Source organism: Podarcis bocagei (genome assembly GCF_964188305.1).
Source record: "Podarcis bocagei genome assembly, chromosome: 12".
Lineage (NCBI taxonomy): Eukaryota > Metazoa > Chordata > Lepidosauria > Squamata > Lacertidae > Podarcis > Podarcis bocagei.
This window is the reverse complement of record NC_138137.1, coordinates 246,322-263,113: the sequence shown is the minus strand read 5'-3', so window position 1 is coordinate 263,113 and position 16,792 is coordinate 246,322. Positions and strand designations below refer to the sequence as shown.

Here is a 16,792-nt window from a genome sequence, read left to right as displayed (position 1 = left end):
GCAACAGACGCCACCCATGGTGATGCAGATTGGCAATCACCGAGAAATCATCAGTTTCAACGTCACCCGTCTGTCAGACACGCCTATAGTGTTAGGCATGAGTTGGCTGGATAGGCACAGCCCGACCATGGCGTGGTACCAGCGGCAGCTCACCTTCGGCTCGTCCTATTGCGCACAGCATTGCATCCAGACCGGTCAAGAGGAGGAGGGCCAAGAGGAGGGGCAGCAGCTACGTCTCAGCATGGCGCAAGCAGTACCCCTCAAGTACAAGGAGTTTTTGGAGGTTTTCTGCGAAAAGGAGGCAGACCAGTTGCCACCTCACCGGCCCTACGATTGCGCTATTGACCTCTTGCCAGGGACAACGCTGCCGCCTGTGAAGCTGTATTCCATGTCCGAGGAGGAGCTGCGGGAGCTCAGGGAGTTCATAGATCACAACCTGCAGCGGGGATTCATCCGAGAATCAAAGGCTGTAGGGGGCAGTCCTGTGTTTTTTGTGAAGAAGAAGGACACGCCCCAAAAAAGGCTGATCGTAGACTTCAGATTCATAAACTCGAAGACAAAGCCCGCGGCCTTTCCCATGCCCAAGATTGACGACCTGCTCGCCACGGTGCGGAAAGGGAAGATCTTCACCAAGTTGGATCTCCGCGGAGCTTACAATCTCATACGCGTGCGAGAGGGTGATGAGTGGAAGACGGCCATGTTCACACCGTTGGGCACCTACGAATACAGAGTTATGCCGTTTGGTCTCCAAAATGGCTCCCACTTTTTCCAAGCTTTTATGCATCACGTGCTAGCGGGACTCCTCTACAAGAAGTGCGTATGTTTCCTCGACGACATTCTTATCTTCTCGGAATCGCCGGAGGCTCACGAGAGCGACGTTAAGGAAGTCCTGCAGCGGCTACGGGAGCACAGGCTCTACGCCAAGCTGGAGAAGTGCCAATTCGACGTGACGGAGGTGGATTTTCTGGGCTATAGGCTGTCCGACAGGGGACTAGCCATGGACAGCGCCAAGGTCCGCGCGGTGTTGGACTGGAAGAGCCCGCGAACGCGGAAGGAGGTCCAGAGGTTCGTCGGTTTCGCCAACTTTTACCGCAAGTTCATCAGGGGTTTCGCCAGGGAGACGGCAGCTATCACGGGCACTCTCAGCTCCAAGAAGAAGAAGTTCACCTGGACGGACCAGGCGGAGCAGTCCTTCACTTAAGAGTCTCTTTGCGTCCGAGGAACAGCTGTTACACGTGAATCCCGGCAGGCCCATGAAGGTGGAGACTGACGCATCTGACAGAGCAGTGGGGGCCGTCCTCTTGCAGGAAGACCCGCAGGGGTACTGGAGGCCCTGTGCTTTCTACTCCCGGAAGCTCAGCAAGTCGGATTTGCGTGTCATCCTTGCGCAGGGAGGTATGGGGAAGTCCGAGAAAGAAGGTTTAGGAAAATAAGTTTGAGTAATTATACATGTTTATTTGTTTGTATGTTTTGTATACTTTTGTTTTGTTTGTGTTGTATTACATGTTTGGAAAATTAATAAAAATTATTATAAAAAAAAAGGAAGCTCAGCAAGTCGGAACAGAACTACACCATCTGGGACAGGGAGTTGCTGGCCATCCACGCAGCTTTCAAGGCATGGAGGCACTTTCTCATCGGAGCCAAGCACACCGTGCAGGTCTGCACGGACCACAAGAACCTAGAGCACTGGCGCACGGCGAAGCTACAGAGCCAGAGGCACATACGCTGGGCGGAGTTCTTTGCGGATTTCGATTTCAGAATCGAGTACATCCCAGGCGACAACAATGTCATAGCAGATGCGCTCTCCAGGAAACCGCAGTATCTCGAGGAAGCGGCACCGGCGGCAGCCAAGCACATTTTTGCACCACAGGCGTGGGCGTGCGCTTCAGCCGCCGTGGACCTGAAGGCGGTGCGGCGCGCGTTGCAGGCGGATCCGTTCGCACAGTCCAAAATGGAAGGGGTGCGGAGAGGCACGGCGAAGGATGACGAGTTCCAGATACGCGACGGCCTGCTGACCCGTAAAGGTGGTCTCTACGTTCCGGGAGACGATCTCCGCGCGAAGGTTCTGCAGCAGTTGCACGACGCACCCAGCGCTGGCCACTTCGGCAAGGAAAAGACGACGGAATTAGTGGCCAGAGACTTTTGGTGGCCCCAGATGCGAGGGGAGGTCGCGGAGTACGTCGCCAGGTGTGACACATGCCAAAGGTCCAAGCCAGTGCACCAGAAGCCAGCGGGACTGCTGGAACCGTTGGAGACGCCACTGCAACCGTGGGAGAGGGTGGCGCTGGACTTTGTCACTGATCTGCCCAGTTCGCGAGGCAAGACGGCGGTGCTTGTGGTTGTAGACCTGTTCACCAAGATGGCGCATTTCATTCCTTGCGCGAAGGTGGCGACAGCGGAGCAGACCGCCAAACTGTTCATCGACCACGTGTTCAAGGTGCATGGCTTGCCACGGTCCATTCTGTCCGACAGGGGGCGCCAGTTTATGTCCAGCTTTTGGCAGAAGCTCCTAGGGATTCTGCACGTCAAAATCAACCTGTCGTCGGCGAGACATCCGCAGACCAACGGCCAAGCGGAGAGGGTCAACGCGATCATGCAGCAGTACCTGAGATGTTACGCCAATCAGCGCCCCGCGGCTTGGGTGGATTACCTGCCGATGTCTGAGTTTGCCTACAACAACACGAAGCACGCGTCGACGGGGGTGACGCCGTTCTTCGCTAACAATGGACGGCATCCCAGAACCTTCCCGGGGCTCGTAACGACGGGGGAGGGGGCGCCACAGGAAGCCGACCATTTCGCAGCAGAATTGCAAGAGGTCCACAACGAGTTATGGAGACATTTGGAGCTAGCCAAACAGGCCTATAAGGTGCAGGCAGACAGACACAGGAGGGAGGGGGAAGACATCCAGGTGGGAGACTGGGTATGGTTAGCGGCCCAAGCAATGCTGGCCAAGTCATTAGCTAAGAAGAAGCTAGGACACAGGCAACTAGGGCCGTACCAAGTTGAGGCCAGGATCAATCCTGTAGCGTTTCGACTGGCCCTCGCCGAAGGTTCCAGAATGCACCCGGTCTTTCATAGGTCGGTGCTCACCCCTTACAGGGCCCCACACAGATTTCAGGAGTCAGGGACGGCACCAGAACCGAGCAGAGAGTCGCCCAAGAGGGGGAGGTCACCTAGGGACGAACCAATCAACGAGGTCACAGAGATTCTGGACTCGAGATGGGGGGAAGAGGGAGTAGAATATTTTCTCGCCAGGGAGGGCGCCCCGGCCAGCGCCAACAGTTGGGTGCCGGACTACGCTTTGGACGAACCCCTCCTCAAGGACGAGTTCCATGCCCTTTTCCCACACAGGCCCATGCCAGCACAGTTTTTCGACGATTGGCTTTTTATGCCCACACTTTCCGCCAGCACCTTCCGAGGGTTCTCCTCCGCAGAGGAGACGACGCCAGAGTCGAGCCCTCCAAGGGGATCGTGTTCGGGGGTGGACACCGACACTCCTTACTGGTGGGACGACCAACCAGAAGAGGACTGGCGCACGAGGTGGCGGATGGGTCCTTGGCAAGCAGACCCCACCCAGGCAACAGGGGGAGGGGAGGACGTGAACATGTTGGGAGAGGACCATGGGTTCGAGCACACAAACAATGAACTGGAAGCAGAGGAGATCGACGTCGACGACCTGTGTCCGGCAGCGACCTCCGCAACGATGGAGCCCCCGGAACCTGCGCCCGAGCAGCGGGAGGGGGGGAAGGGGGGGCTTCGAGAGGGGGATGGATGTCAGGGGTTCAGGGACAGAGGCACAGGTGAGGGGGGAGACGGAGAGCGATGGGGAAGAATCCCAGGACTGTGAGGAAGAGGATGACAATGACTTGAGGTCTTCCATGAGTCTCTCAAGTGAATCGGAGGATTCCCAGAAGGGGGCGTCCCTAGTCAGGCCAAGGGGGGTCACAGGGGGGACCTGCCAGGAGCAGGGAAGCAGCAGGGAAACCCCGAGTGGGAGTGGGAGATCGGGGCCGGCTTCCCAGCAGGAACGAAGTGAAGAGAGTGGAGTTCCCAGTGTGACACACGGAGCGGAGCAGGCAGGAGACAGGGGAAGGAGATCGGGGCAGGACGTCCTGCCGGAAGAGGCGGAGAGTAGTACAGGGAGTAGTGTAAGTGTCAAGAGGAAGGTCAGGGGTAGCGAACGCGCGCCAAGTTCAAATGTGGAGGCGCGCGGAAATGGAGAGAGCCCGGAGGAGGAGCCTGGCCCCAAAGCACGAAGGAGGGGGGAACAGGCATCTGAGGAATCCGCTTCGGGAGAGAGCAGGAGGGAAGGAACCCAGGGGGGCAGAAAGACCCTGCGGAAAAGGAAAGACAGGAAGAGGTGGACTAGCACAAGCCTCTTAAGCTGGTGTAGGGGCGGGACCGATTCAGAGGGGACTTAAAACGTCTAGGCTAAGAGGCGCGGGGCTGCGCGCCTCGGTTGTGGAAGAAATAATGAACTGCAATAAACATCCTTGTATATAAGAAGAACCTGGCGTTGGTCTTTTGTGAGCTGAGACCTGAGGCAGCCCTGACAGGTGTTCTAGAGGCACCACGTGGAGCTGGTGTTCTAGTGCAAAATCCCTGCTAAAGAAGTTGGAAGAGCTGCCAGAATCCAGCAATGCCTTCACCTTAATAGGGTGTCCGTTCGGGAGTTCTAGCACCATCTCTATGGCTATGGCTGCCCGGGGGGGTCTGGCTTGGGCACATTTACTGGTTGCTCGCCTGGCTGCTGTGCCCGCTCTCCTGCAGCCAAGCATTGCCGTTTCCCTGCTCCTGCTCACCACCAGCTGCCCCCACCATTCCTTGCCACGCCTTTCTCTGAGAGCAGACTCTGGCAAAATGTCCCGGCTGCTGGCAGAGAAAACACTTCTTGGTCATTTTCCCCTCCTTCTTGCGAACCTCGCCGGAGTTTGAAACCCCGCGCGCGCACACTCCTCCAATTTCCATTGGTTCCATGGGCGGCGCAGGTTGCTCCGGCACGTCTGGAATGCGGTTGTCATGCCAACGCTCTGCCCTCCCTTCCCGCCTTTCCAGAGCACGCACCTCTTGGCGTACTCCCACAGCAAGCGCCATTTTAGTCAGCTGGTCCATCGATTGCGGGCGGGGCGAGCGGGAAAGTTCATCTTTTACCCAAGGGGATAAGCCTTCCTCAAATAACATTTGCACTGGTTCTGAACCCAGTTCCCACCCGAGTTTGTGGATAAGCATTGCAAATCGTGACCAGTACTCTCTCACTGATTGGTTCCCTTGTTTGCACCCCTTCAGTTCTTTGCGCGTCACGCTTTGCTCCACATCACTCGAGAACATATGGTCCATGGCGCTAAAAAAATTTCTCAAGTCCTTTAAGGCAGCATTCTCCGATGCCATTAAGGGCCTAATCCATTCTCTGGCCCCTCCTTCCAGATGCCCTATCACAAAAGCGACTCTCCCCCCATCGTCTACAAAATCCTCATACTGCAGATCCAGCGCGTATTGCACTTCTGTCTTGAATGCATTATAATCTCTGGGGTTGCCTGCAAAATTCTGCACTAGTCCCGGTACCTTCCTTGCGATGGGGGTGGGCTTCCCCTGGGCATCCTGAGTCCGCCTTTCCTCCAGCCGCGCCTCTAGTATAGCCAGTTGCTGCTCCAAATCTCTGTTTCTCTCAAGAGTTGGTTCTCTCCTGGCCCCCTCTCCGGTGCCTGCTCCTCCGGTTTGACTCATGATGCTGCCTCTGCTGCTCTGCGCACAAGCAACTGAGGGACTGACGGATTGCTATAATGGGAATTGGGGTTGCTTGTGCGTAAACTGCAAACTGCTCCAAGCTGGTTGTATAGCTAAACCTTTCCCTGGTTTGACAGCCCTTACAACACGACTGTCTCAGTCACTGGCAGAATCCGTCAGTGGGCGTTTCCTAAATTTCCTCCAACATAAAAATTCCTTGACTCCAAGTCTCCTCCTAGATTCTCTGTGCGGAAGCTTTCTGCGCAGCGTGGGCGTGCCAAGCAGAGGTCCTGTGCTCTCTCCGCTGATTTCACTGGAAGAGTCTCGGAGCCTCCCCTCCGCCATACTCTCAGCCTCCCCTTTCTCCCTGGTGTCCCCTGGATTTCCTTCCCCAGTGGAAGCTCTCTCTCTCTCTCCTTGCTAGTTCCCTCCCCTGCATCATTGGAGCATCTTACCTCTCCTCTCGCCTCTGATGGCAGTTCCCTGACAGTTGTACTAGCCATTCTTTTAAAGATCTGTAGTATCTTGAAGTCAGTCCATCCGGTCCTGGATATTTACCGAATTGCATATTCTGAATGGCACCTTCTATCTCCTGTTCAGTTATTTTGTAATTCAACATTAATTTATTTTCTTGTGAGATTTTTTTGTAATCCATTTGTTTTCGAAAATCGATCTACGTCTGGAAACAATTTCTAATCTCAGCTGGGTTCTGTATATCCTTTCCTTCCACTTCTAAATTTGTAACTGTATTTAATTTTTGTCTTTTTTTCATTTGCCAAGCCAGCAATTTCCCACATTTATTAGCCGACTCGAATGTCCTTTGTCTCATTTGTTTAATTTTCCATTCTATCTCCTGATTCATCATTTTCATAGGTTCCTTCCAAGACTCATCTACACTTGCACAGGGAACCACCTTCTTCTCCTTCCCATTTATCAGTTTTATAACAGAACAGTGTCTTTGTTTGTAGAATTTGCCAGTACCTCTCATTTGTTTGGATGGACAGAACTTAGCAGAAGACCAAGGGGTTCCTTCTGATCTTTTGGAGACTTCCTGATAGCACAGATGGATGAGCAAGACTCAGCTGGCCCTGAAGCAGGAAGAGGCCATGGCATTGGCAATGGGAGCAGTGGGGAATTCTGGGAAAACTCTGCAGAAGATCCTGGGTGAGGAGGACACCCTCCGCTCAGAGGTGCAGAGCCGGCAGTTCAGGTGGTTCTGCTACCAGGAGGCCAAAGGACCCCGCGAGGTTTGCAGCCAACTCTACTACTTCTGCCACCAGTGGCTGAAGCCAGAAAGGCACACGAAAGCTGAGATGCTGGACCTGGTGATCATGGAGCAGTTCCTGGCTGTCCTTCCAGCGGAGACGGAGAACTGGGTGAGGGAATGTGGAGCAGAGACCAGTTCCCAGGCAGTGGCCCTGGCCGAAGGTTTCCTCCTGAGTCAGGCAGAGGAGAGAAAGCAGGCAGAGCAGCAGGTGAGAGAGACTTTCCTCTGGGGCTCTGAACAGGAGGGACAGTATCCCTAAATCCCATCCTTTTTTTGGAATGACACTGGATACCCCTCAAGTTTTTGTCCCAGCCATTCCTTTTCTAACCCATCTCCACATTCTCTATTACAAATCCTTGTTGCTCTTTCAGGAAAAGGATCAGTCGGCAGCAACAGGTCCTGATCCCTCTGAGGCAGAGAGGACTTCGCTGGACACCAGAGAGAGGCCGCTGGGTAAGGAGGAAGGAGTTGTTTCTCAGTCTGGCCACGTTCTGTTGACACTGGAAGTAATCCCTGGGTTCTTTCAGTATCTGAGGGAAGGACAAGAGATGTATTTTCACATAACTAAAATATGAAATGGGTACAAAGGCCAGAATGCACCTCTGAGAGAAGCACCATGCACTCCTGGCTCCCCTTTGTCTCTCATAGGTGAAAGAAGGATGCCAGCAAGATCTCCTCCTCCATCTCTTCATCCTGGTGGAGGGGAAACAGTGGCTGAGGAACCGGATCACATAGGGGGAAGGAATCTTGGGGGGAAAGAGGCTGAGGGGTGGGGGAGACAGGGCGTTTCTGGGGGCAAAGGAATCTCCTGCTCTTTTTTCTTCTGTCAAATCTGGAAAACTGGCATGCTTGCACAGACAGAATGATTTGAAGAAATCAACATGGAGTTCCACCCATTTCCTCTAAGACCTGAAAGATTGCTGCGCCATAAATCTTATTAAACAAAGGAGAGCTGGAAGAGAGCCCAGAGCCCTGGAAGATAAAAAACGTGGCCTCGGGGGGGGGGGGGACCACGCTGAAAATCAACCTACGGATAACAACACAGAATAAAATGCTTCTTGCAAGTTAATAGACATATGGATTTGTTAAACACAATAGAAAGTCATATACCAGTGATTGTGATGATAAGACAGTGGGTTAAGATCAGAGTTAAGAAATTGGGGGGAAACTCTTCCAAAAAAAATTCCTTTAAAAGAATCAAGTCTTAAAACAACAACAACAAAAGTCCTTAAACAGTATTTAAAAGAATCTTCAAAAAAAAATTAAAAAATTGTCCAGTAGCACCTTAGAGACCAACTGGTCTACCTACCTGAATCTACCTACTTTCTCCCGATAGCCAGAACATGGGAAGCCCTCCCAATTTTTTTTAGTTTGGAATGTATTCAACCCATTAATAATTTTTTAGTTCATCTTCAGTGAAGGTTTGCCGGATCATAAATCAGCAAAATAATGTGGTGCCTTCCATGGTTCCAGTTACAGATAGGTAGCCGTGTTGGTCTGCCATAGTCAAAATAAAAAAATTCCTTCCAGTAGCACCTTAAAGACCAACTAAGTTAGTTCTTGGTATGAGCTTTCGTGTGCATGCACACTTCTTCAGATACACTGAAACAGAAGTTGCCAGATCCTTCTATATAGAGAGAAGGTGGGGAGGGGTATTACTCAGAAGGGTGGTGGGAATAGGAGATTGGCAGATAGCTGAGATGAGCCTGTTGACGACTCTTAACGACTGCAATAGGTCTTACAGGAAAAGGCAAGGGGTGAGAAGGTGAAAAATGGCTAAGTCATGTATAATGAGATAAGAATCCAATGTCATTACCGATGGCGCCACCCCGGAAGTTGGAAAGCAGAATTTGAACACAGAGCCCTCTCCGCTTCCTGTGGTTTCCAGCAACTGGTATTCAGAAACATTCCTGCCTCCCAACAGTGGAGGCAGAGCAATTAGGACATGCTGAACTTTTCAACTTTCAAATTCCCCAAATGAGGAATACTAAAGAGTTGTCATAGGGACGCAGGTGGTGCTGTGGGTTAAACCACTGTGCCACTTGGGCTTGCCAATCAGAAGGTTGGTGGTTCGAATCCCCACCACGGGGTGAGCTCCCAGTGTTCAGTCCCAGCTCCTGCTCACCTAGCAGTTCGAAAGCACACAGTGCAAGCAGATAATAATAATAATAATAATAATAATAATAATAATAATAATAATAATAATAATAATTGTCAGGGCTGCCTCAGGTCCTAGCTCACAAAGGACCAACGCCAGGTTTCCTTTATATACAAAGAAGTTTATTGCAGTTCATTTTCCGCTCCACAGCCGAGGCGCGCAGCCCCCACGTCTGTTACGCTTAGACCGTTGAAGTCCCCTCTGAATCAGTCCCTCCCCTGCACCAGTTTAAGAGGCTTACGCTGCTCCACCTCTTTCTCTCCTTCCTTTTCCGCAGGGTCTTTCTGCCCGCTTGGGTTCCGCTCCTCCTGGATTCCCCTGACGCGGAATCCCCAGACTGCTCTTCCCCCCTCTTGCGGGCTTTGGGACCTGGCTCCTCCTCCGGGCTCCGTGTACTTCCGCGCGCCTCCACATTTGAACTTGGTGTGCGCGCCCAACCTCTAACTTTCCTTTTGACAGTTATACTACTCCCTTCACTGCCCTCCTCCCCTTCCGGGATGATGGCTTGCTCTGACCCCTCCTCCTTCTCTGCTGCCGGAGCTGTTTCCCCTGACACACTGGAACCTCCCCCCCCTTCGCTGCGCTCTGGTGGGGAAGCTGGCCCTGATTCCCAGCTGCCGCTTTGGGGTCCCCTGCTGGCCCCCCGCTCCTGACACTCTCCCCCTGGGGCTCCCCTTGCCCTGACCACGGGCGCCCCCTTCTGGGAATCCTCTGATTCGCTGGAGAGACTCATAGAATCCCTTGCGTCATTGCCATCCTCTTCCTCGCTGTCCTGGGATTCCTCTCCATCGCTCTCCATTTCCTGCCTTCCCTGTGCCTCTGTCCCTGTACCCCTGACAGTAATAATAATAATAATAATAATAATAATAATAATAATAATAATAATAATAATAATAATTTATTTATATCCCGCCCTCCCCAGCCAAAGCCAGTATCGCTCCGGCTGGAAGGTAAACAGCGTTTCCGTGTGCTGCTCTGGTTTCGCCAGAAATGGCTTAGTCATGCTGGCCACATGACCCAGAAAAACTGTCCGCGGAAGCGGACAAAGGCAGGCTTCCTTGGCCTTAAAGCGAGATGAGCACCGCAACCCCAGAGTCGTTTGCGACTGGACTTAATTGTCAGGGGTCCCTTTACCTTTACCTTTAAAGAGTTGTAACATGACTTGGGAATTCAGAAGATGTGGTTAAATTAATATAATTTAGTTTTGCGTGATAAGTAAACTATGTGTAAAATTGCATACAAATCATTAAAACAATTGTCTAGTACTTGCAATCTATTATTATTATTTAGTATTACCCGACATTTTCAGAAGGTAAAATTGAAATTCTTTGGTTTTCCAAAAGCAGTTTATGTAGCTGGTGGGGTCTCCTCACTGTGACTCACCAAAACCTTCCCCAACCCTTAGAATGCCCTCTATGGACTCTATGGACTCAAGCTATGGGATTCCAGGAGCATAGAGACAGTCCACCAGTACCTGCACTTACTCCTGACGTTGCCTCTCGAAGAGGAAACAGAGAGGTGAGTGAATGTGTGGGATGTCAGGGGGAGGAGAGCCAGCGGGACTGGGACTGCGCTCACATGGAGACTCTCAACCTCCAGCCATGTCCTGGAAGAGCCTACTCCTGTTACGTTATAGAAGCAATGCACCCGTGAGCTGCTGGTAGCTTGAAAGCAAAACATAATGGGAATGTTGGGACTGTCTGTGGGAAACAGAGGGACAGTCTATTCACAGTGCGAAGCACCGGAATTAGCTCAGAGTGTAATATGACCTGTACAGGGAGTACAGCAAGTGTTTGTTCTCTCTCGACTGCAGGTGTATGAAGAGAGCAGTCATGTTTTCTGTAACGCTGCAAAGACAGAAATAAAGGCATGTAAATACATTTCTGTCTATCTCTTTCCCCTGCCGGGGGGGCAGGAAAGAGGGGTGTGTTCTCACGCTGAGAAGGATTGCCTATCGCGACCTCTGCCTGGATCTTGCCGGGAAATCAGACAGGGAGGTCAACAGGAGACTCTCAACCTCCAGCCGTGTCCTGGAAGAGCCTACTCCTTCTGAACCCTCCTGCTTCAAGCACCTCCTAGCTTGTCCCTTCCCCAGGCTGCTCCCCAGTGTCCCACCACCACAATCCAGGGTCCCCCTGGGCAGGCGGTGCCCCCCACTCTTACTCATCCACATTACACCACAGACCCCACCAGCCCTCTGTCCTTCGTTCCTGATTGGTCTCTGCTCGTGACCTTCATTCCTCCAACTACACCACCCTCCAAGGATTTCGTGCCCACCCAGTCACACCCTCAAAGCCCCTTATAGTAGGAACTGCTTTTCAGCATTCAATATATCTGGGGCAGACTTGGTTAGTTTTGGGTTACATCAGAGCAGCCAACAAGTGGCCCTCAATGCCTTTCTTGGCAGCCCTCAGCAACCTTTGAGGCACCCTGTGAGGGAACTCACATCGGAGCCAGAGGCGGAGGGAAGGCTCTCAAGTGATGCTGGAGAGGGACCCAGCAGGGAGAGAGGTAGCTCAGCGGGGGAAGGAAATCAGCACAAAACCAGGGATAAAGGGGCAGATGGGGGAATTGGCAAGAGGTCTCCAGGACTCTTCGCTGGACACCAGCGGGGAGAGCACAGGTCCTCCGCTACCCACACCCTCCCTGTGCAGAAGACTTCCGCGCAGGGAGAGTAGGAGGAGACTTGGCGTCAAACAGCTTTTATGCTGGAAAAGGTTTAAGAAACGCCCACTGACGGATACTGCTAGCGACTGAGGCAGCCACGAAGTGAAGGGCTGTCCAGACAGAAAAGGTTTAACAAGGCAACATAGCCAGGAGTGGCGGCAACTTACGCACGAGCAACCCCTATATTCATTACAGCAATCCATCAGTCATTGATGTTGCTTGTGTGCAGCGACAGGCAGGCAGCATCATGAGCCAAACCGGAGAAGCCGGCGCTACGGAGGGAGCAGCTGGAGTGCAAAATCTGGTGGAGAGGAACCGAGATTTGGAACAGCATGTGGCTCTTCTGACAGCGCAGCTGGAAGAAAGGCGGGCTCACGATGCACAGATCAGACCCACCCCCGTAGCAAGGAAAGTACCAGGACTAGTACACAAGTTTGGGGGGAAGCCCCAAGGCTACAACGCGTTCCGAACGGAAATAGAGTACGCTTTGGAACTGCAGCATAAGGATTTTGCGGATGATGGGGAGAGGGTGGCCAAATTGTCGGACATCTGCAGGATGGGGCCAGGGAATGGATCAGGCCCCTAATGGCAATGCAGAATGCCGGCTTAAAAGACCTGAGGAAATTCTTCCAGGCGATGGATGCGATGTATTCCAGTGATGTACAGCAAAGTGTGACTCGGCGGGAACTGATGGGTTGTAAACAGGGGAACCAGTCACTTAGAGACTACTGGTCACGCTTTGCAATGTTAGTCCACCGGCTCGGGTGGGAATTGGACTCTGAACCCATTCAGATGTTGTTCGAGGAGGGGTTGTCCCCAACGGTGAAGGACGAGCGGGGCGCCCGCAGTCGGATCAGCTGACCAAGGCTGTGCTTGCGATTGGTGTAAGACAGGAAGCGCGGGCTCAGGAGAAGCGCGAAGGGAGAGGGGAACGTTACCATGACTACCGCATTCCTGAAATACCAAGGCAGTCTTCCCCGCTGGCGGAGCCAATGGAAATAGATGGCACGCACGCGGGGGAGATTTCAAACTCCAGTGAAGGTCGCAAGAGGGAGGGAAAGGATTGGAAAACCACCAAGAAGTGTTTACTCTGCCAGCGGCCAGGACATTTTGCCAGGGTCTGCCCTCAAAGAAAGGCCTGGCAAGGGATGGTGGGAGCTGCAGGAGGTGAGGAGGAGGTGGAAAAGGCAGGAGCAGGGAAACGCCAACACTTGGCTGCCACTCAGCGGGCACAGCAGCCAGGCCAGCAACCAATAGAAGTGCCCCAACCAGACCCTCCCAGGGCGGCTATAGCCATAGAGGTGGTGCTAGAGCTCCCGAATGGGCACCCAGTCAAGGTGAAGGGGCTGTTGGATTCAGGCAGTTCCTGCAATTTCTTCAGCAAGGACTTCGCACTAGAGCACCAGCTCCACCTGCTGCCCCTGGATTTCCCCTTGCAAGTAACCACCATTGACGGCAGGGAGCCTCTGGGAGGGGAAGTGACGCACCAGACCCCACCAATGAGAATGAGGGTCTCCAGGCACACAGAGACTATCGCCTTTCACGTAGCCTCACTGGCAGGACCCCCAATAATATTAGGGATGAGCTGGCTAGCACAACATGATCCAGTGGTGGCATGGCATCAGAGAACCGTCACCTTTGGGTCAGCTTACTGCTTGGAACACTGTCTGGGGGGGAAACCCCAAGAATGACCGTGGCCAGGGTGGCTGGGATAGTTGTGGAGCCGAGAGGGGAGGTGCCACCACAATATGCTGACCTGCAGGAGGTCTTCAGCGAGAAGGAGGCGGGTACACTACCCCCCATAGGCCCTTTGACTGCCAAATCAACTTGCTCCCAGGGGCGCAGCTGCCGGTGGGTAAACTGTATGCCATGTCGGACAGGGAGATGAAGGAGTTGCGGGAATTTATTGACAAAAACCTGAAAAGAGGTTTCATAAGAGAATCAAAGGTGGTGGGGGGCAGTCCAGTGTTCTTTGTGGACAAAAAAGACACAAATCAACCCAGGCTCGTTGTGGACTTTAGGGCCGTCAATTTGGTGTCGGAACCCGTGACCTTCCCAATGCCCAGGATTGACGACATTTTAACACGGGTGAGGCAGGGGAAAATTTTTACCAAGCTGGACCTCAGGGGAGCATACAACTTGATTAGGATGAGGGAGGGGGACGAATGGAAGACCACAATGTTCACACCCTTGGGGGCCTTTGAGTACCTAGTTTTGGTCCTCGCCTTGAATTGCCCCGTCTCGGCCAATTTGAGGCACGGTTGATTGTCTTCATGCACCACAACGGGCAGACAATTTTCTCCACAGATTTCCTCAACCAAACACACATAGAACTCCAGCTCTCTGCAAACCTCTGATAGCGCACTGAACTCAGCTTCAGTAGACGAAAGCGCTATGAGACTTTGCTTCCGGTTAGGGGTAGGGTTAGGGTTAGCGTTAGGGTTAGGGTTGGGGTAGGGGTAGGTTTAGCGTTTCGGTTAGGGTTAGGGTTAGGTTTAGGGTTAGGTTTAGGGTTACGGTTAGGGTTAGGGTTAGGGTTAGGATTGGGGTTAGGGTTAGGGTTGTGGTTAGGGTTAGGGTTATGGTTAGGGTTAGCGTTTCGGTTAGGGTTAGCGTTAGGGTTACGTTTAGCGTTTCGGTTAGGGTTAGGGTTACGTTTAGTGTTAGGGTTAGGGTTAGGGTTAGAGTTTCGGTTAGGGTTAGGGTTAGGGTTAGGGTTAGGGTTAGGGTTAGGGTTAGGGTTAGGGTTAGGGTTAGAGTTAGAGTTAGGGTTAGGATAGGGTTAGGGTTAGGGTTAGGGTTAGCGTGAATGACCACCGAAAGAACAATCCAAGTTTATTCTTCCCCTTTCTATTGAGATCTAACCAAAACACCTATGCTTGATTTGGGCTGATAACAAACATGTCACTCTGCGATTTTTCATTGAATGTGCATTCTAACCCCCAAAATACCAATTTGAAATAAGCCCAATCAGACCTTTATCATTTTCTTTTTATGTAGATGGAACCCAAAACACCTTTTTGCATTGGTCGGGGGTGATTACCAAAAAACACCATGCGAATTGAAATAAGACCAATCAAAGCTTATTCATGTTATTTCTACGCATATGGAAGCGAAAATACGGTGTTGCGTTATTTTGGTCTCATTACACTCACTACGATTTCTGGGTCAATGTGCATTAACACCAAAGAACAAGACTTGAAATAAATGAAGGCCAAGATTCTGCTTTCTATGTAGCTGGAACACAAAACAACATGTTTGGCTTTGTGTAGGCTTTTTACACTTTGCTTTGCTAGGGTTACGGTTAAGTTTAGGGTTAGGGTTTCGGTTAGTGTTAGTGTTACGGTTAGTGTTAAGGTTAGGGTTAGGGTTAGGATTGGGGTTAGGGTTAGAGTTAGGGTTAGGGTTGGGGTTTCGGTTAGGGTTAGGTTTAGCATTTCGGTTAGGGTTAGGGTTAGGGTTAGGGTTAGGGTTAGTGTGAATGTCCACCAAAAGAACAATCCAAGTTTATTCGTCCCCTTTCTATTGAGATCTAACCAAAACACCTATGCTTGATTTGGGCTGATAACAAACATGTCACTCTGCGATTTTTCATTGAATGTGCATTCTAACCCCCAAAATACCAATTTGAAATAAGCCCAATCAGACCTTTATCATTTTCTTTTTATGTAGATGGAACCCGAAACACCTTTTTGCATTGGTCGGGGGTGATTCCCAAAAAACACCATGCGAATTGAAATAAGACCAATCAAAGCTTATTCATCTTCTATCTACGCATATGGAAGTGAAAATACGGTGTTGCATTATTTTGGTCTCATTACACTCACTACGATTTCTGGGTCAATGTGCATTAACACCAAAGAACAAGACTTGAGATAAGTGAAGGCCAAGATTCTGCTTTCTGTGTAGCTGGAACACAAAACAACATGTTTGGCTTTGTTTAGGCTTATTACACTTCGCTTTGCTAGGGTTACGGTTAAGTTTAGGGTTAAGGTTAGGGTTAGGGTTTCGGTTAGGGTTACGGTTAGTGTTACGGTTAGGGTTAGGGTTAGGATTGGGGTTAGGGTTAGAGTTAGGGTTAGGGTTAGGGTTAGGGTTAGAGTTAGAGTTAGGGTTAGGGTTAGGGTTAGGGTTTCGGTTAGGGTTAGGGTTACGGTTACGGTTAGTGTTACCGTTAGGGTTAGGGTTAGGATTGGGGTTAGGGTTAGGGTTAGGGTTGGGGTTAGAGTTAGGGTTAGGTTTAGGTTTAGGGTTAGGGTTAGGGTTAGGGTTAGGGTTAGGGTTAGGGTTAGGGTTAGGTTTAGCGTTTCGGTTAGGTTAAAATTAAAAAATTCCTTCCAGTAGCACCTTAAAGACCAACTAAATTAGTTCTTGGTATGAGCTTTCGTGTGCATGCACACTTCTTCAGATACACTGAAACAGAAGTTGCCAGACCCTTCTATATAGTGAGAAGGTGGGGAGGGGTATTACTCAGAAGGGTGGTGGGAATGGGAGATAGGCAGATAGCTTAGATGAGCCTGTTGACGACTCTTAACGACTGCAATAGGTCTTACAGGAAAAGGCAAGGGGTGAAGAGGTGAAAAATGGCTTATTCATGTATAATGAGATAAGAATCCAATGTCTTTGTTCATTCAAGGTCTCTCCATGGTTTTAAGTTTGGTAATGAGTTGCAATTGAGCAGCTTCTCTTTCCAGTCTATTTCTGAAATTCCTTTGTAGTAAAACAGCTACTTTGAGATCTTGTATAGAATGTCCTGGGAGATTGAAGTGTTCTCCTACTGGTTTCTCTGTTTTGTGATTCTTGATGTCAGATTTATGTCCGTTTATTCTTTGGCGTAAGGTTTGGCCTGTTTGTCCAATATAGAGAGCTGAAGGACACTGTTGGCATTTGATGGCATACACAATGTTAGACGATGAGCAATTAAATAGTCCCGAGATGGTATGTGTGATGTTGTTGGGGCCAGTAATGGTGTTGTC

At 51.2% G+C, this 16,792-nt stretch overlaps 1 protein-coding gene across 4 annotated transcripts in view; it reads left to right on the top strand.

Moving 5' to 3' along the window:
* Positions 1 to 8,204, top strand: part of LOC308570411 (SCAN domain-containing protein 3-like) — a 31,894-nt gene extending 23,690 nt beyond the window's left edge. For 2 of the 4 annotated variants that reach the window (XM_081165251.1, XM_081165252.1), the window contains exons 3-5: positions 6,693 to 7,199; positions 7,363 to 7,444; positions 7,640 to 8,204. In XM_081165251.1, coding sequence (XP_081021377.1) covers positions 6,792 to 7,199; positions 7,363 to 7,444; positions 7,640 to 7,857 — 708 coding nt within the window. In that variant the 5' untranslated portion in view covers positions 6,693 to 6,791 and the 3' untranslated portion in view covers positions 7,858 to 8,204. Of the gene's footprint in view, positions 1 to 6,597; positions 7,200 to 7,362; positions 7,445 to 7,639 lie in introns of all 4 variants that reach the window. The other 2 variants (XM_081165250.1, XM_081165249.1) reach the window with 1 other exon arrangement.
* The last annotated feature ends 8,588 nt before the right edge of the window (positions 8,205 to 16,792 follow it).